Source organism: Podarcis tiliguerta (genome assembly GCF_965153285.1).
Source record: "Podarcis tiliguerta genome assembly, chromosome: 7".
Classification (NCBI taxonomy): domain Eukaryota; kingdom Metazoa; phylum Chordata; class Lepidosauria; order Squamata; family Lacertidae; genus Podarcis; species Podarcis tiliguerta.
The window spans coordinates 3,032,827-3,051,730 of NC_139540.1; the positions used below are offsets into that span (position 1 = coordinate 3,032,827).

General features: G+C 49.0%; 3 protein-coding genes across 4 annotated transcripts in view; 1 reads left to right on the forward strand and 2 right to left on the reverse strand.

Moving 5' to 3' along the window:
• Positions 1-1,437: 1,437 nt before the first annotated feature.
• On the reverse strand, positions 1,438-3,864 carry LOC310681881 (uncharacterized protein). The gene is made up of 2 exons (XM_083449866.1): positions 2,561-3,864; positions 1,438-2,519 (listed from the first exon to the last, which is right to left on the reverse strand). Exon 2 carries the CDS (start codon positions 2,472-2,474, stop codon positions 1,731-1,733), a length of 744 nt encoding a protein of 247 aa, XP_083305992.1. The 5' UTR covers positions 2,475-2,519; positions 2,561-3,864; the 3' UTR covers positions 1,438-1,730.
• A 1,935-nt stretch (positions 3,865-5,799) lies between these two features.
• Positions 5,800-7,256, forward strand: LOC310681911 (uncharacterized protein). The gene has a single exon (XM_083449956.1). The coding sequence runs from the start codon at positions 6,204-6,206 to the stop codon at positions 6,936-6,938; it is 735 nt and encodes a 244-aa protein (XP_083306082.1). The 5' UTR covers positions 5,800-6,203; the 3' UTR covers positions 6,939-7,256.
• Positions 7,257-8,800: 1,544 nt separating this feature from the next.
• Positions 8,801-18,904, reverse strand: part of NAPRT (nicotinate phosphoribosyltransferase) — a 34,474-nt gene continuing 24,370 nt past the window's right edge. Inside the window, exons 10-14 of one of the 2 annotated variants that reach the window (XM_083449056.1) lie at positions 16,349-16,451; positions 14,503-14,660; positions 12,711-12,818; positions 9,889-11,952; positions 8,801-9,541 (exon numbers count right to left, since the gene is read on the reverse strand). In XM_083449056.1, coding sequence (XP_083305182.1) covers positions 11,893-11,952; positions 12,711-12,818; positions 14,503-14,660; positions 16,349-16,451 — 429 coding nt within the window. In that variant the 3' untranslated portion in view covers positions 8,801-9,541; positions 9,889-11,892. The remainder of the gene's footprint in view (positions 9,542-9,888; positions 11,953-12,710; positions 12,819-14,502; positions 14,661-16,348; positions 16,452-18,904) is intronic. The other variant, XM_083449057.1, reaches the window with a different exon arrangement.

The window sequence follows — 18,904 nt, forward strand, 5'->3', positions numbered from 1 at the left end:
GGGAACTGGAGATGCTTCCTTTGCCAGACTGGGGAAAAGCAGCTAGATAGGCGGGGTATAAATAATATAGTATATATGTGCCCCTTCCTGGCATACCCTTCTCAAAGTGCTTTTGCCTCCCACTGGGATAATGTTATTTATTTAAACATAAATTGCTTAAAACCTTCTTGAATATCCAGTTGCTTTAATTAATGCTTTGCGTTGCTTTTAAATGTTTCTGTGTTGCTGCACTCTCCCTGATGTTTTGCAACAGGGCGATATATAAATATTAACTTGGGTATAACTGTAAACTATTTATTATTGTTGCTATTATTGGTTTCTATTTATTTACTTATTGATTTGTTTGTTGCTTGTATAGGATATTTTGTTTTTTAATGTTTGATGCTTTGTTGTGTTTTTCTGTATGTTGTAAGCCACCCAGAGTGGCTGGGGAAACCCAGCAAGATGGATGGGATATAATTTTTAAAAATTATTATCATTATTTGTTTTGAAAAACGCTTCTTGCATACTTGGACGATGTTTGCGTGTGGTGATGCGCAGAAACATTTCTTTTCCATGACACTAATGTAGACTACAGAACAAAGTCCACTGCTCCACCCAATTTCCTTCCGGCCCTCCCTGCCATTGGCATACGGCCCCAGGAAAGTTGCTGATGAGGTAAAGAGACCAACAGCAGAAAAGTCACCACCCCCTGCAAAGAATCAGGTAGCAAAAAAATGTGGTTTTTTCCCTTCCCCCTACCTGCCGCTTGGGGGCACCAGAGCCTCCCAACAGCTTTCCTTAATCACTGTTAATTTCTCTATAAAACGCAATTGTGAAATGCCAAGTGCCTTTTGCACCATAGGCTGCCAGGACACCCTGTCAAAATTTCCCCTGGGGCAGTTTCCTTCACACTCCCAGCATATTCAGAGTGAAAATCAGGGACAACAGAAGCAACTCAGTTCCAGCTAAAGTACTTTTGCAAGCTCTGCAATCAGGATGCCAGCCGACTCAAGGCCAGTGAGAGAAAAACTCATGCAGTGCTTTACATTAAGCCAGAATCCACAACTTACTTAGGAATCTGTCCTCTGTTCCAGAACTCCACAGCCCTGGAATCTCAACACTCGCAATGCATATTTGGTTACCTCTGAGCATGTGCAGAGGCCACCCAAAAGATAGGGGCGGTCTAGAAGTACCCTAAGTTATCTGAATGCACCCTGGTGCAAGGACTAACGGCGTCATAATAATGTATAAAACACTGAGAATTTGCAAGGGGGATACACTAGGAAAGGGCTTTCTATTTTAAGAGAAAAGCCGCTGTGCCCCCTTCCTTCTCCCTCCCCTCCCCACGGTCTATCCTTTCAGGCCCCCTAAGCAGTCAATCTTACTGCCAATTCTTAGTCAGCACCCACACGTTCAGGAACGCTGAAAACGACCCAAGTGAAGACAAGCAAATACTTTCGAGGGGGAAACAATGCAAAGTTTATTTCCTGATGGGTTCTCCAAAGTACAATATTAAGGAAACGACAATCATAATGGAACCGCACAATAAACAACAACCCATGACTTGTGGGATGTATAAAAGGTACCCCAAAAGAGATGACCCACATGGGAGATGAAGCCCAGGGAACAGGATGACAGCAAAGTTCCCAAGCCCCAAAGCTTGCAGCTGGAACAGCTGGAATCGCCATGTCCTTTGAAGCCCCATGCTTTGCACTGTCCGCCCTCCCTCACTTCTGCCCTGGATATGTCTACTCATCTTCACTTCCTTCTTGGTCATTCTTGTCCCCGGTATTTCTCGCCTCCCCATCTCCACTTCCTCCTTGGTTAACCTCGTCCGGAGCAGCTCCCCCCTGGGGGGCCCTAGTGACAGGGATGTTTGTCACCTTGGGAGCAGTCGAGGCCTTGCGTGGGACCTGGAAGCAGAGCTTCCCATCGTGGGTCAAGGTGCAGGTCACGGCGTCGAGATCGGCATCTTCCGGCAGGAGAACTTCCCTGAGGACCTCTCTGTGATCGTGGAAAACGAGGTCGTCTTCCGACCTGGTCTTCTTCTTGTGCTTCCCGGACACCGTCAGCTTCCTCCCGTCCATCTTCACGGTCACCTCGTCCGCCAAAAACCCGGCCATGTCCAGGCAGAGCTGGTACGTGATTTTGTTCTCCTGGAAGCTGACTTTGGGGACAAGGCTTGGGCTGCCCTGCCCTTCCTGGCCTGGGGCTGCCCAGGAGATGTGGGGATAGCTACCTGCAGGCAGGACCCTCGGCCTCCCCATCTCATCCACCTGGGGCTGCGCAGAGAGGTTCTGGGGATAGCTAACTGCAGGCACGACCCTTGGCCTCCCCATCTCATCCACCTGGGGCTGCGCAGAGAGGTTCTGCGGAACCTCCAGCCACCTGTAGCCGCTTCTTGGATCTCTGCTGTAAAGCTGCGGGGAGATGAGGTTGGACCCATAATAACCCCCGTGCTGCAACCCTCCGGATCTCGAGAAGCTTAACATAGCTCAGCAGGACGGTCTGTTTCTCTCTCTCTGGGCTCCGGGTGCCTGCAGTGTCTCTTTCGACTCTCTCTCTGGGCTCCGGGTGCCTGCAGTGTCTCTTTCCGCTCCAGCGTCTGTCTCTGACAAGCTTCAGCGCCTCCTTTTATCCTCTGCAGTGGCCTTCCAGACATTTCTGGAGCCTTCCTCTTCTGTTGTTCCTGGCGCTGGCAAGATGACCTTGACTCACAAATATGTGCCAAGAGATAGAAACACCATCCAGAAACTTCCAACACATATTCATCAGCCGCCGGCCTCTCCCAAAAGCTCCTGGCTATTCCTGCTGTCACCTGGAGAGCATTCCTTCTTTCAATTTTCTGCTGGTTGTTTGCATGCTTTTTGGATGTCCCACGATCATATTATAAAGTAGTTGCGTTCTATCTTGTAAACCAAGCACTGGTTTTTCCCCCCAGTGCATTTCTCATCAAGAAAAAAACTGGAGCAGCGCACACAAATTTTTATTCTGAATGCGTGGCCCAGATAAAAAGTTTAAGGAGCAGTGCTATAGCCTGACAACCCCTATTTCAATGTATTTCAATTAATTGATTGTGATTTTATGTAAATTGTGTTATTTTTACTATTGTTAGCTGCTCTGAGCCCAGCTTCGGATGGGGAGGGCAGGATATTTTTATTATTATTATTATTATTATTATTATTATTATTATTATTATTACCTTTCCCGCCCCGACCTGGCCACAGTGATCCACGCGACGGTCATCTCCAGGCTTGACTACTGTAATTCGCTCTACGCGGGGCTGCCCTTGAAGCTGTCCCAGAAACTCCAGCGGGTGCAGAATGTTGCAGCGAGGCTCCTCACGGGGTCTCTGCCATGGGAGCATATTCACCCAGGGCTTTTCAAGCTGCACTGGCTCCCGGTGGAGTACAGGGTCAGATTTAAGGTGCTGCTTTTGACCTTTAAAGCCCTTCACGGCCTAGGACCCTCGTACCTACGGGACCACCTCTCTTGGTATGCCCCACGGAGAGCCTCAAGGTCCATAAATAACAACACCCTAGTGGTCCCAGGCCCTAAGGAAGTTAGATTGGCTTCAACCAGAGCCAGGGCCTTTTCAGTAATGGCTCCGGCCTGGTGGAACGCTCTGCCTCATGAGATCAGGGCCCTGCAGGATCTGATTTCTTTCCACAGGGCATGTAAGCCAGAGTTGTTTCGCCTGGCCTTTGGCTTGGAGCCAATTTGATTCCCTCCCTCTCTCTCTTTCTTTTTTCTTTTCCTTCTCCTCCTGCGATGAGGCTACATTTTAATATTTTAATGTTCCATTATTTTAATGTTGTATTTTACTTTTGTTTTTAAGTTGTAATCATTCATCTTGTTTTTATTATTGCTTGTAAGCCTCTCTGAGCCCGGCCTTGGCTGGGGAGGGCGGGGTATAAATAAAAAATTATTATTATTATTATTATTATTATTATTATTTATTATTTCCTCTTGCCTGATAACAAGCAAATGCCTAAGAGAATGAGCCAATCCAAAAGGGCTACTTGATCATATGATGGAAGTTTTGTGGGCAGTTTCTGCTTTTAACTGAAAATAAAACCATGCTTTTTTGCACATGGTGGTGCAAGGCAGGGCCATGGACAGCATTTATAGTCTAACACTGAAGGAAGGTGAGGACAGGTGACCTCACCTAGGCCCGAAGTCACCCCCCACCAAAGCAGGCTCAAAGCTTCTCAAAACTTTTCAAAATCATTTTCTCAGCAGCTAAGCATCAGAAACATTCCGCTCTGCTGTAACAAAGGTAGAGAACAGTCCATTGTTTCTCAGGCCTTTCTCCTGCCTTCTGGCCTTGCTAAAGAACCACATTGCAACTTGCTTTCTGTCCGGGAACCAGGCCAGAACAAGAGATTGAAACGTATCTGAACACTCTGAAACCCCTTTCCTGGGAAGGGCGCCAAGAGTCCCAATAGTCCCAAGACAGCTTTCTGTTCATGCTCAGAGGAACTCTTGAGGGAGGAGAAAGGAGGAGGGAACTGGAAAGGGGTATATATGCTTGTGCACAGGACTGTGAACTCGTGCATGCTTTTTGTGACTTATCACACTTGCTCCTTCTACCAGTTCATGGATGGCAGAAATAAAAGCCTTTTCTCCAAAACTATTCCTTGAGTGTCTGTTGACTCCCACTTCCCTTTCCCAGGCGCAATATTTTTCCCACCCGAGGGCAAAGCCTCATAAGGCTACAACACCTTAGAAACTAGATATTCAGCTCTTGGCTGAAAATTCAGGACACCCCTCCACACACAAAAAAAGCATCTAGAACACCCAACAAAATTTCAGGGTCAAGAGGAAGAGGTCCTTTCCTTTCTGAGCGTAGGACTCTCATTTGGCAGGACATAGGAACAAGTTTCTCTGACGGGATCAAATTCATGTCCTTCTATAGGCTGCAATCCTTATTGCACACTTATTTACTTAGCAAACGGGGTTTATATGCCACTTAAAGTATACCAATAGAATCGGGCGTGAAAAGACAAGTTAATCTGTTTCCCCCTAAAATATAAATAAAATCACGAGTTTGAAAAATAAGTTTTTTAGAAGACAGTGTCGCCTGTTAAAATGCATGTCAAATTCACTCATTAACGGGACTTCCTTCTGAGTAACAGGGTCGTTCTACCGAAATCCTAAACGAAGACTAGGATTGATTTTTGCAAAAAATAAAATAAAATCTCCACTATTACACAGTGAGGAGACAGTAGCCTTTCTTGACAGTTTCATAATTTGCAGTCTACAGCTGCACCTACAAGCATCCCCAACGCTCTCTACGTGCAGTTAAAGCAGTTGTGCAGAAGTCTCCAGGCTTTATGGCACCCCTAATATCTGTGGTGAGGTGCTTTGGGCACTCTGTAGTGTGGGAAAGTAGCAAACACGGTAAGTACAGTACATTAAGCTAAAAGGAGGCCACATCTTCCAGCGACAGGTGCTAAGCTACGTTTGGGGGAGAAAACCCAAGCGATTCCAGGAATACTAAATGTGTTGCCTGCAGATGTAATCCCAATCATTTCTTTAGGTGCTGACCGTGCCGCCTGCTCTCCTGAAGATAACTGCAAATGGACATGCATTGCAAAAACGTGGACGCAGTTCACTTTTTTAAAAAATGCAAATACCCTGAAATACCTTCAATGCAGCTGTAAGCAGCCTTCTCTCACGTTATTGCAGGGGGGAAATGCTTTTTGCAAAATACCGATGTCAGCACAATTTATATTATAAAAAGTGATGTTGCATTTATTGTTTGCAACAATTGCCTGGGCGAGCAGGCGGGCTGCCTATATGCACTTTACTTGCACCCACGTCTAGCCCCCTTGGAAACGGCTGCTTTTATTTGCAGAAGGGCGCAACACGGACAAGCGTGCTGCCAAAGTCCCAAACACTTCAACGGGGCGCGGGACCTAAAGGGGCTTAACTTTGGCTTCGCAATAGCAGCACCGCCGCTTGCAAACCGAGGGTGCAGGACAGCGCGCAAAGCTCAGGCGCTGCAGACCCGACGGCGAGCGCGCCCGTTTTGCAAGGAGAGCCCGGGCAGCCAAGCTGCCGCGCTTCTCCCACCTCCTCGCTCCGGGCCGCGGCTGGCAGCTGCCTGGGCTCCTCCCCCCGTCGAGAAGGCGCCAAAAGCCCGGGGAGAGTCCCGTCGGGGCGGGCAGGCGAAGCAAGGGAGCCGTTTTGCCCCGAGGTTCGCCCGAGGGCCGCGCATGGCGAGCTTCTCCCGGGACTGCCGCCCCCGGCGCGCCCTGGCGCGCACGTCGGGCCGGGATTCCTGCGTCCAGTACGTGCCGGTGGGTATGCCCCCTCGGAGCCTGCTGGACCAGCTGGTGGTGGACATGCAGAACCATTTGGAGGAGATGGAGAAGATGCGCGTGGTGCTGGTGGACGCCTACCCGTGCCTGGCCACGCGGCGCGAAGGCCGACGGCGAAGGAGCCGCGGCAGGAAGCTGGACAGGCGCTGCCTGGACGAGGACGAGGACGAGGACGACGGCACCAGCGACTACCTGTACTCCCTGGACGTGACCGGCTTCGAGCCCGAGGAGCTGTCGGTGAAGGTGGAAGGCCGGAAGCTGACGGTGAGCGCCAAGCACGACAAGAAAACCGAGGGGACGGACGGCTGCGTCTCGCACGAGTTCCGCGAGGTGCGCAAGGAGGTCTTGCTGCCCGGAGACGCCAACATCGAGGCGCTGGCTTGCAACTTCTCCTCCGAGTTGGGGTGTCTCAGCATCGAGGCGCCGCGCCTGGTCCCCAAGTCCGTCGGGGAGAGGACCATTCCCATCACCATCCTCAAGGCTTCCGACGCCGCCGGGACGGCGAAAGAGAGCCTGCCGCCGGCGGAGAAGGAGAAGGAGGAGAAAGAGAAGGAGGAGAAAGAGAAGGAGAAGGAGAAATCCAAACCCAAATCGCGTTCTTCCAGCCCGGAGAAAGGAGCTGCCGTCTGAAAAAGTTGCCCGACAGTTCGGCACTTCCCTGCGGGGATGCTGTGAAAGTCTTTTGCGCCTCTCTGGGCTCTCTGTTTAAGGAGCGGTTCTGCTTTTGTTCAAGTGCGTTGTTAGTTGTGCTTGTTGGTGAAAAGTAACTACACAGAAGTACAAGGAAAAGATGATCTGGAGGGCCTTCTGGCAACCGTTGTTGCATGTAGACTTTTGAAACCTTTATTCCCGCTTGCCGGCGCTTTTGAAAAATGTGAACCCAAAGAGTTGAGCATTTATTGGCGTGTTTGTTGCCCTGTTTCAATAAATTAGACTTCTTCTATCTGGTTTCTCGTTTGGTGTTTTTCATTTTATTTTAGGGGGGGGGGTTGCATTAAAAGCTTGAAAAAGCTGGCTGGAGTTGAAAGAGGGCCACTTTTTAAAGATTTCAGAATAAATCCCAGGGGCAGGGGAGGGGTGTATCTGCTTGTGTGGCCGTTACTGGGTTATTTGGGATCAAAAGTCTCCAGTCCCATAAAGGAATAGGATGGACAATGATGGGAAGTTTTGCTTCTGCACATGAAGTTTTGCTTCTATCGTTTATTTCAACCCAACAGGACAAGCCTGCTAGCGTAGCCCAGGGGTACAATTTCTGCCTAGCATGCCAGAATCTGAACTTGGAGAGGCCACTGCCTTGGTGGGCCGGATCTTTATCTCCCCCCACCCCAAATTTGACAGGTGAGTGGGACCATCCACCTGTCGATCATCTGGCAGCCCACCTGGTTCAGTCCTGCTTGGCGCAGGTATCAACTGTGCGCACTGAACCTGCCCATCAAGGTGCTCTCACCCGATTCCACTCCCCAAAATGGAACTTAAATTCACATCCGGTTCACCCAGAAGAAGAAGAGTTTGGATTTGATATCCCGCCTTTCACTCCCCTTCAGGAGTCTCAAAGCGGCTCACATTCTCCTTTCCCTTCCTCCCCCACCAACAAACACTCTGTGAGGTGAGTGGGGCTGAGAGACTTCACAGAAGTGTGACTGGCCCAAGGTCACCCAGCAGCTGCAGGTAGAAGAGCGGGGAAGCGAACCCGGTTCACCAGATTACGAGACTACCGCTCTTAACCACTACACTGGCTCCAGCAATTGTGGGAACTGCTTTCAGGTGATGTTCAGGAGACCTGGGAGACTGGGGTTCACATCCAGTGAAGTCCACTTAGGTGACCTTGAGACAGCCACTCATTCTGGGCCTAGCCAACTTCACATCTGTGGAGAGGACAAAATGGGGAGGAGAACTATGCCATATGCCTTTGGGGAAAGGTACGCAACGCAAGCGTCATTCCACCAAACTCATTCCAAGTATTGTTTGCAAAGAACGACTTGTTCTTTGGAAATGCGGTCGCACGTCTTTTGATGCTGAAGTAGCCCTGCTGGTTTTTGGAAAAGGTGATGCCTTTATTTGCAAATGGTGGGTGAAAGGTGGAACAAAGTTTTGAAACGTTGCAGATCAAACCAGTCGCCCCAACGCCGCTTCCAAAAGCAAGTGTGCAAAAGATGGCAGCTTTCCCCGGTTTCGTTTTGAAACTTGCATTTCAGTGCCATGGTAAAGAACCAGCAAAGATACTTAACTCAGGTTGCAGGGAACCTTTGGGCCCCCAGAACTCCCATCTCTGGTCGCTTGCAATTCTTGCTGGGGATGATGGGAGTTGTAGTTCGGCAACAATTGGAGGGTCAAAGCTTCCCCACCCCTAACTTGACTTACGGTTTCCCCAACAGCTGTGGGTGCAAATCAGTTATTTCTCCATCTTGCCAGGGCAGAACCTAATTCATAGCAAAAACCATATATTCCAAACCCATATTGCAACAGAGAGACAGACGCGCACACGTCTAGAATAAGGATCGCACAATTTATTTCTCTTGCGTACAGAAATTTATATGCATTTATTTGAAAGCGGTGCCATTTCCCCTAAAGACTATGGTGCAGTTTGATTGTTAAGCCACACGCTAAAATTAAGAGGAGCGTACATGCGGTCCAGTATGTTTTCATACAGGTATAAAAGCCAAGATTGCTAACATTCAAGGCACTGTTAAATCTGTCTATGCCACAATAGGTTAGTCCTGTTTGGATGCTCCTGTTTAGAATCGCAGCCGATCTCTGTCACCAAACTCGGGTGGTTGGTGGCAGCAGCGATGGGGGTCAAAACAGGACCCGCGAGGAACGAGAGGGGTGTATCTTAATGCAAGATTTGCAGTAGTACGTTGGTGGGCAGGGGGGGCACAAACACATAAACCCCGCCCAATAAGGACCAAGCGTGTTCAGCAGGTGCCACGGAAAGTCAAATGTCCATTGGAAAAGGAAAACAGATGTCAGGGACAGATTGCAGGGCAGATTCGAGGGTAAACCGTACGTGGAACGAATTTTCCTCTGCGGCTTGATGGAGGTAGAAACTGTCTCTCATGTCTTGTTACGCTGCCGTTTCTACGGGCGTATACGCTCGGTGTTTATCACTCCCGTTATACAAAAATCTCCAGACGGGTCCAAAAGTCTAAAACTCCTGGTAGAGGACAAGGATCTAGAGATCACGCTCAGGGTGGCCAAATTCTGTGCGACTGCCCTAAAACATGGGGAACAAGCTGTACAGTGGTGCCCCGCAAGACGAATGCCTCGCAAGATGGAAAACCCGCTAGACGAAAGGGTTTTCCGTTTTGGAGGTGCTTCGCAGGACGAATTTGCTATGGGCTTGCTTCGCAAGACGAAAATGTCTTGCGATTCCTGGGGGGTTTTTTTCGCTCCCCACCCCCTTTTTCTAAGGCACTAAACTGCTAATAGCCTTTTAGCAGCTAATCCGCTAATCCCTTAAACCTTTAATAGCCGCTAAACCGCTAATAGCACTAATCCGCTAATGGGCTTGCTTTGCAAGACGAAAAAACCGCTAGACGAAGAGACTCGCGGAACGGATTCTTTTCGTCTTGCGAGGCACCACTGTACTACCAAAATGATTAAGGTTTTAAATGACAATTTTAGGTTATATTTTAGTGATCAAGATTTAATATATATTTTAAACTGCCGCTATATCTGTATGGTCTCTGTTATACCCAATTGCAATTCAATGTAATCCTCTTGTGTTTTTTGATTTTCCTGATGTTGTGAGCGAGCTGGAACTGGTCTGTGACCATAATAAAATTCAATTCAGGTGTCAGGGACTGGCTGGAGGCAGAGGAGTGGTGGGAAGAACCTGTTGGGGAACCCCCCCCCCCAAGGGAAACCCTAGAGGAGGAAGGCTGAGAGCCAGGGCACTGGTGGCGAGACACAGGAGAGGCCAGAGATGATGAATGTCAAGGGGGCGACTGGGTTTAGTGAGCAGGAAGAGCCTGTGACAGAGAGCAGTTCAGACTCCAAGGCTGAAGCAGAGGAGGGGGGTCAAGAGATGGCAGAAAAATCCAGGGAGTCAGTCTCCCTTTTCCCCCTGGTCTCAAAGAAGGCACAGAACAATGCGGATGGCAGAACAGAGACCAGAGGTGCAGAAACGGAGTTTGAGGCTGCTTGGGAAACATCTGGGAGAGGGAGGAGGCTTAGAGAGGGTGGAAGACAGGGACAACTGCTCCAGAGGGGCAGGGCCAACTGGGAAGGTTTGCTGAGACCACTAGGCAGAGTTGCATCTCCTTCCATTGAATAAAGAGTTAACTTCACTGGCATCAGAGATTTGCTTCCTTTTTTGCTGACCTGCATCTTGACTCCAGCCCTGACAGCGGGGGGCGGGGCAAACTGAGACCCTTGCAGCTTGTAGTACCTGGGAGCATGCTGCACCGAGGGCAGAGGGGGAGAAACTGCAACATTTTGTTGCAGTTCCGACCTGTTCTCCCCCCCCCCCCAAATACTGAATATTGAGAGGGGGGCGAGGGCTCGCCAACCCAGTGGGGAAAATCCTCACTGGAAAGCCCATGCCCCTATTTTTCTGGACCACTATTTCTGCCTCTGCTCCAGTTTCAAGGCAAATACCACTTTACCTGCACATGTTGTTGTCTTTTGGGTGCTTCCAGGGCAACCTGCTTTATGGAGAATTCACCCTGATTCGTTTGCAAGTAGACGAGGCAGCGCTGGCTAGTGAACAAGCATCCCTCCTCATTTGTTCGTGGGTGACCTGGAGGCAAAGCAAGCGTTGCCCCCACAATTTTCTCAGTAAAAGGTAAAGGGACCCCTGACCGTTAGGTCCAGTCGTGGCCGACCCTGGGGTTGCGGTGCTCATCTCGCTTTACTGGCCGAGGGAGCCGGCGTACAGCTTCCGGGTCATGTGGCCAGCATGACTGAGCCGCTTCTGGCGAACCAGAGCAGCGTACGGAAACGCCGTTTACCTTCCCGCCGGAGAGGTACCTATTTATCTACTTGCACTTTGATGTGCTTTCAAACTGCTAGGTTGGCAGGAGCTGGGACCGAGCAACGGGAGCTCACCCCATCGCGGGGATTCGAACCGCCGACCTTATGATCGGCAAGCCCTAGGCTCTGTGGTTTAACCCACAGCACCACCTGCATGGATCTCTACTATTGCAAAAAGTCCAGTCTTTTTTGTGCTGGGGTGTGTGTGTGTGTGTGTGTGTGTGGAGTTTGCTGTGTAAGGCCTCCCAAACAACTTGTGCAATCCGAATCTGCCAGCAGGTGATTTGAGTCCCAGTGGAAAATAGCAACCAGCCTGCAAGCTCCCTGAACTGAATTCTACCTGCCGAAACCTGTCCTACAGGTGCTCCTCAAGCTCTCCATTCATGAGCTTTGCTCCCAGCCCCCCTCCCCAATTCCCACACCGGCAGTGTGCAATACATTCCTAGACAGATCCGTTGAGTGCAAAGGGGCACTTTCAGTTCTTAAGGCACAGGAAAGGTGCTGCATCTGTAGGTGATGAGGTGGTGGCTGGGAGCAGGATCCGTGGCACAACGCAGAGGGGGTGCTGCCACCGCCCCCCACTCCTGGGCACGGGAAAAGGCTTTGCGGGTCACTGGCTGCCTCTCTGGAGATCAAGGAGAAGCCGGTGGAGCTTTTCTGTCACAGCCACCTGAGAGCAGGAGAAGTTGAGAAAGAGGGATCATAGATCACAGAATTGTAGGAGATGGAAGGGAACTATATTTTTTTTGGGGGGGGGGGAATGAACGAATTCCTATGCCCCACAAATAACCCAGAGAGGCATTTTAAATAAGAGAACACATTCAACTCATGTAAAAACGCCAGGCAGGCCCCGCAAATAACCCAGAGATTCATTTTGAATAAAAGGACACACTCTACTTATGTAAAACATGCTGATTCCTGGACCGTCCGCGGGCCGGATTGAGAAGGCAATTGGGCCACATCCGGGCCTTAGTTTGCCTACCCATGATCTAGGCAAATCTCCTTGCAATGCAGGAATATGCAGCCGTCCCATATGGGGATTCGAACCTGCAACCTTGGCATTCTCAACACCACACTCTAACCAGCTGAGCTATCCAGGTAAGGGAGGAGTGCTTCAGCTTAGCAGGAGGGCCCAGGATCAGAACTGGCATGGGTTTGATCCCTTCCCACCTTCCCAGCAGATGTGAAGGAAATAAGCAGCTATTTTATCTTTAAAAGACATCTGAAGGCAGCCCTGTTTAGGGAAGTTTTTAATATTTAATGCTGTTTTAACACTTGATTGGGAGCTGCCCAGAGTGGCTGGGGACACTCAGCCAGATGGGAGGGGTATAAATAATAAATTATTATTATTATTATTATTATTATTATTATTATTATTATTATCCACATTAAGAGATTCTGAATCGGCATCGTTCGGCCCGTTTGTACCTTGTAGGTCTCCGCGTCCTTCAGTCTCTTGTGCGCAGGGTTGAGCTTGTTCAGCGAGGCCTGCGCATGGTCCTTGATCTCCACAAGGCTGGGGAGTGGCTGGCAGACCTTTGGGGTGGGAAAGGCAGAAAGAAAGCATTTCAAAATGTTCTAGAATCGGGAATAAAATCCTAAGAGCAGACCAAAATCCCATCTAATTCAGGAGCTGGGAACTGTCTTCCGACCAGAGACGATCCCAAGACATCTTGGCTGCCTGAGGCAAAGAACAATATGGTGCTGGGGAGAGAGAATCACAGAACTGTAGAGTTGGAAGGGACCCACGAGGGTCATCTAGTCCAACCCTCTGAAATGCAGGAATCTTAGCAAAAGCATCCCAGACCGATGACCATCCAACCTCTGCTTAAAAACCTCCAGAGAAGGAGAATCCAACAGCTCATACTGCCAGAAAGTTCTTCCTGATTTTTAGTTACAATCTCCTTTCTTTATACTGGGGTTCAATACCCAATATCCTGATAGTCAATAATGCAATCATCAGTCAATCAGGAGGTTTATTTAGCATTGCAATGGATGCATGACACTTAACCCTGCTTAGGAAGACAGGAAGGTGCCATTCAGGGTAAAAGACACAGCAATTTTTAAAATATTTTAAGCATCCCCGAATAACAGCTGTTCTGCCTGGTTTAGTCACAGGGCACAACAATGGCTGACAGACAGAGAAACTGCTTTCTTCTTCCAACTCTCTGCACCCAAACTGACCACCCAAATGAGAACTGGGATCTTCAACGAGCCCTGAAATATTTTACTTCTCTCTCATTTGGGCTCTGACCCCACCCTGGCCAGAAGGCACAAGGCTCTATGCTGCAGGCAAATTATTACAGTTATTGTTATTTATTGAATTTCTATACCGTCCTATACCTGGGGGTCTCAGTGTGGTTCACAGAGAAAAATCAAAATATAAAACCACAAAATATATAATAAAAATACAAACAGCATCCCAATAGCCCGCCCCCCACAAAAAAACAAATTTAAAAGGGCATCAGATCAACGTTTTTGCCTGGCACCTAAAGGTGTATAATGAAGGCGCCAGGTGAACTTCTCTGGGGACAGCATTCCACAAACGGGGAGCCACTGCAGAGAAGGCCCTGTTCTAATGTTGCCACCTTCCAGACCTCTTGAGGAGGAGGAAAACGAAGAAGGGCCTAAGAAGATGATCTCAGGGTCCTGGTAGGTTATTATGGAAAGAGGCGGTTCTTGAGGTATTGCAGTCCTGAGCCGTTTAAGGCTTTACAGGTCAAGATCAGCACTTTGAATTGGGCCAGGAAACTAATTGGCAGCCAGTGCAATGGTGTAATATGCTTAAACTACCTTGCTCTGATGAGCTACCTGGCCGCTGAATTCTGCACCAGCTGAAGTTGTTTTCTGCTGCTCCAGAGAAGCGGACACGGAGCAATGGATCCAAACTACAAGAAAGAAGATTCCACCTAAACATTAGGAAGAACTTCCTGGCAGTAAGAGCTGTTTGACAGTGGAATTTGCTGCCAAGGAGTGTGGTGGAGTCTCCTTCTTTGGAGGTCTTTAAGCAGAGGCTTGACAACCATATGTCAGGAGTGCTCTGATGGCGTTTCCTGCTTGGCAGGGGGTTGGACTCGATGGCCCTTGTGGTCTCTTCCAACTCTATGATTCTATGATTCTAAATTTCCAAACCATCTTCAGAGGCAAGCCTTAAATGCAAACCAACATCGGCCCACATGAAGCCTTGCAAAGAGAAGACCACAGGGGTTTTCCTTCCCACCTGCCCATCTTTGAGGTAGACGCGGTTCAGCATTTCGACTGCTGAAGGAGTCACTTTTCCAGCTTCCTGGGTCGTTCCCACCAGCCAGAAGTCCACCTCCTGCCCGGCCCTTGGAGGAGGTTCCTTTTCCAAAGTCATGAGATCCATGCATGGGAAGCCTGCAAGCAAAAGAAGGGCAGGATCATGACCAAAAGAGAGGAATGACAGTGAAAGGCCAGGTATAGAACCACAGAATTGTAGAGTTGGAAGGAACCCCCAAGGGTTATCTATAATAATAATAATATATTATTTCTACCCCGCCCATCTGGCTGGGTTTCCCCAGCCACTCTGGGCAGCTTCCAACAGAACACTAAAATACAATAACCTATTAAACATTAAAAGCTTCCCTAAACAGGGCTGCCTTCAGAGGTCTTCTAAAAGTCTGGTAGTTGTCTTTCTTTTTGACATCTGGTGGGAGGGCGTTCCACAGGGTGGGAGCCACCACCGAGAAGGCCCTCTGCCTGGTTCCCTGTAACCTCACTTCTCGCAGGGAGGGAACCACCAGAAGGCCCTCAGGGCTGGACCTCAGCATCTGGGTAGAACGATGGGGGTGGAGACGCTCCTTCAGATATACTGGGCCGAGGCCGTTTAGGGCTTTCAAGGTCAGCACCAACACTTTGAATTGTGCTCAGAAACGTACTGGGAGCCAATGTAAGTCTTTCAAGACCGGTGTTATGTGGTCCCGGCAGCCGCCCCCAGTTTAGCTGCCGCATTCTGGATTAGTTGTAGTTTCTGAGTCACCTTCAAAGGTAGCCCCATGTAGAGCGCATTGCAGTAGTCTAAGAGGGAGATAACCAGAGCATGCACCACTCTGGCTAGTCCAACCCTGGCAATACAGCAATCACAGCTAAAGAATCCCTGGCGGATGGTCCCCCAAGTGCCGTTCTCCACAGCTGAATGACTCTTAGCCCCAGAAAGTTTAGTCGGAATCTCCTTTCTTGTCACCTGAAGCCATGGGTTCGAATTCTACCTTTCAGAGCAGGAGAAAACAAGCTTGTTCCACCCTCCATGCGGCATCCTTTTGGATAACTGAAGAAGGCCTATCCCATCTCCTCTCAGTCTCCTCTTCTCCAGGATAAACATACCCAAATCCCTCAACCGTTCCTCATAAGGTATTTTAAGCAGAGGTTGGATGGCTGTCTGTCATGGATGTTTAGCTGAGATTCCTACACAGAATGGGGTTGGGCTAGATGACCATCGGGTCCCTTCCAACTCAATTCTACGATTTTTTGATTTCCAGCCAAGCAGAAATACTTGAGGAAGGGACACTGATGGAGAACTATTTGCCCTCTAGACCTGAGGACTTCTGTTAGACCTCTGGGCCTAACACCTCTTCGGTGTTACACCTCCTCCGTCGGGCCTGTAAGACAGAGCTATTCCACCTGGCCTTTAATTTGAAGTCAGCCTGATCTTTTATTTCCCTTCCCTCCCCCTCCCTTTTTATGAAGATCACCCACTCTGAGACCCCACAACTAATTCTCCCCTGGCCTCCTCGCTGGCCCAAGTAGGACCAATTCAGCCAGCTAGCCATGGGGATTATCTAATGCTTATTTCCCCTAAATTGATTTCTGAATTTTGAATTTTATTGTTATTCAGGTTTTTATACTGTATTTTATGCTGCTTTTACAATTAAGTGTTTTAAATTTGTTTTTAGCTGCCCTGAGCCTGGTTTTTGAACCGGGAAGGGCGGGGTATAAATAAAATTATTCTTTTTCTTCTTCTTATTATTAGACAGAGAGCAATGGACTCTGAGAACAGAAGGTTTCTCCTTTTTCCTATGTTCGAAAATCAGTCCCCAAAATCTCACCTGCAGCATCCCAGAGCCTGTAGACTCGCTTGCTTCCAGGTAAGGTGGTCTTCTCTTTGTCTTCGGTCACCTTCAGTCTCGGGGAACCGTTCACCTCCACCAGCTACAGACGGAAAGACAGGCAGTTGTTCATGGAAGCAACCTGGTTTTTGTTTAGGATAATGGCAATACCAATGGAGGGAAGGATGGGGACACAGGACGGGGGCAGGCAGGCAGGTAAATGCAACACAGGAGTACAGTGGTGCCCCGCAAGACGAATGCCTCGCAAGATGGAAAACCCGCTAGATGAAAGGGTTTTCCGTTTTGGAGGTGCTTCGCAAAACGAATTTGCTATGGGCTTGCTTCGCAAGACGAAAATGTCTTGCGATTCCTGGGGGTTTCCCCCCTCCCCCCCTTTTTCCCAAGCCCCTAAGCCGCTTAACAGCTGTTCGCTAAGCCGCTTAACAGCTGATCTAAGCCTCTTATCAGCTTATCTAAGCCGCTAATAGCCTTTTAGCAGCTAATCCGCTAATCCCTTAAGCCTTTAATAGCCGCTAATAGCCTTTTAGCAGTTAATCCGCTAATCCCTTAAGCCTTTAATAGCCGCTGAACCGCTAATAGCGCTAATCCGCTAATGGGCTTGCTTCACAAGACGAAAAAAACCGCAAGACGAAGAGACTCGCGGAACGGATTCTTTTCGTCTTGCGAGGCACCACTGTATGTGGGCCACCCTATTAAACACGGTGCTCAGGCGGAATCTCTTTCAAGGAATCAAATCTACTTGTTGTTCTTTTCAGTTCCTGGAGCTTTAAAGCGATCTGGTGCTGATGGTGGGAACTGAGGAGCAGAGAGTTGGCAGGCAGGCAGGTAAATTTGGTGGGTGGGGAGGAAGAGGTATCATATAGAACCCAAGGCTCCCGGAATAGTCTATATTTGGATACCATTAATGTGGCAGTAAGGGATGCGGGTGACGCTGTGGGTTAAACCTCTTGGGCTTGCCGAATCAGAAGGTTGGCGGTTCGAATCCACATGACGGAGTGAGCTCCCGTTGCTCGGTCCCTGCTCCTGCCCACCTAGCACTTCAAAAGCACATCAAAGTGCAAGTAGATAAATAGGTACCTCCCTGGCGGGAAGGTAAACGGCGTTTCCGTGCGCTGCTCTGGTTCACCAGAAGCGGCTTAGTCACGCTGGCCACATGACCCAGAAGCTGTCTGCGGATAGACGTCGGCTCCCTCAGCCTATAAAGCGAGATGAGCACTGCAACCCCAGAGTCGTCCGCGACTGGACCTAATGGTCAGGGGTCCCTTTACCTTTAATGTGGCAGTAAATATTCTTTTTTTGCACCCCAGGTGCTCTGATGCTGCACAGGGTGAGATTAGGAAGGAAATGCAGGCTGCAGAAATGTGAAAAGCTCTGCCTTCGTTAAAAGAAGAAGCAGCAATCTTCTAGTCCTCAAGGTTTAAAAATGTGCAGGAAGCCTTTGCTAGTGGTTTAGAAAGGTAGAGCTTCCATACAACATCTGGGTGCTGCATAGTGATCAGCCTCCATGACCCAAAGGGTAGATTTCTATGGATCTGAGTTAGGGGATCAAATACGCTGTTTCGACGAGGGAGGGGGGAGAAACAGAGAGAGACCCAGCCCAAGTCCTCCTTTAATGCCTCAACTGCTAGTAGATAATGCTTTTATTGGCCTTTGGCAAGCTTTGGACTACAACTCCCATCAGCCACAGCCAGTCGTGCTGGCTGTGGCTGATGGGAGTTGTAGTCCAAAACACCTGGAAGGCCCCAGCTTGCCAGAGTCTGGATTATACATTTGCAAGATTCTGTCTCTCCCTGTTTCTGAACAGCTACCATCAAGAAGGCTGATTGCCGAAGAATTGACGCTTTTGAATTCTGGTGCTGGAGGCGACTCTTGAGAGTCCCATGGACTGCAAGAAGATCAAACCGATCCATTCTGAAGGAAATCAGCCCAGAGTGCTCACTGGAAGGACAGATCCTGAAGCTGAGGCTCCGAGACTTCGGCCACCTCACGAGAAGAGAAGACTCCCTGGAAAAGACCCTGATGTTGGGAAAGATGGAGGGCAGAAGGTGATGGGAAGTTTTTGCTTCTGCACATGAGTTTGACAAACCGTTCTGAGCTGAAGCATTCCGTGCTCACCCACCTCAGAATGTTCAGTTCCCTGACCTGTTCTTAATGCATGGTTGACCACATCTACAAATGCGAATATCAATCAATAGTAACAGTTTAACAAAGAGGTTTTCATACCTGTCCAACTCTGTGTTCCTTTCCTAACCTTTAATCTATTGATGATTAATGCCTATATGCAGCCTATATGCAACCCTTGCTTTGTCTGTGTGTTAACCAATCAGCAACAAGCACATACGTGGCAATGCTGTAATATTCAATAAAAGGGACTCTCTGAGACATGCTCGAGAGATGCCTCCCGTATGACACTTGTCACTCGTCTGTCGTTTATTTCAACCCAACAGAAGGAGAAGGGGACGACAGAGGACGAGATGGTGGGACAGTGTTCTCGAAGCTACCAGAATGAGTTTGACCAGACTGCGGGAGGCAGTG

Bases quoted from the DNA above. Each gene is read 5' to 3' on its own strand.
- LOC310681881 (XM_083449866.1), bottom strand. From the start codon at position 2,474: ATGTTAAGCTTCTCGAGATCCGGAGGGTTGCAGCACGGGGGTTATTAT.
- LOC310681911 (XM_083449956.1), top strand. From the start codon at position 6,204: ATGGCGAGCTTCTCCCGGGACTGCCGCCCCCGGCGCGCCCTGGCGCGC.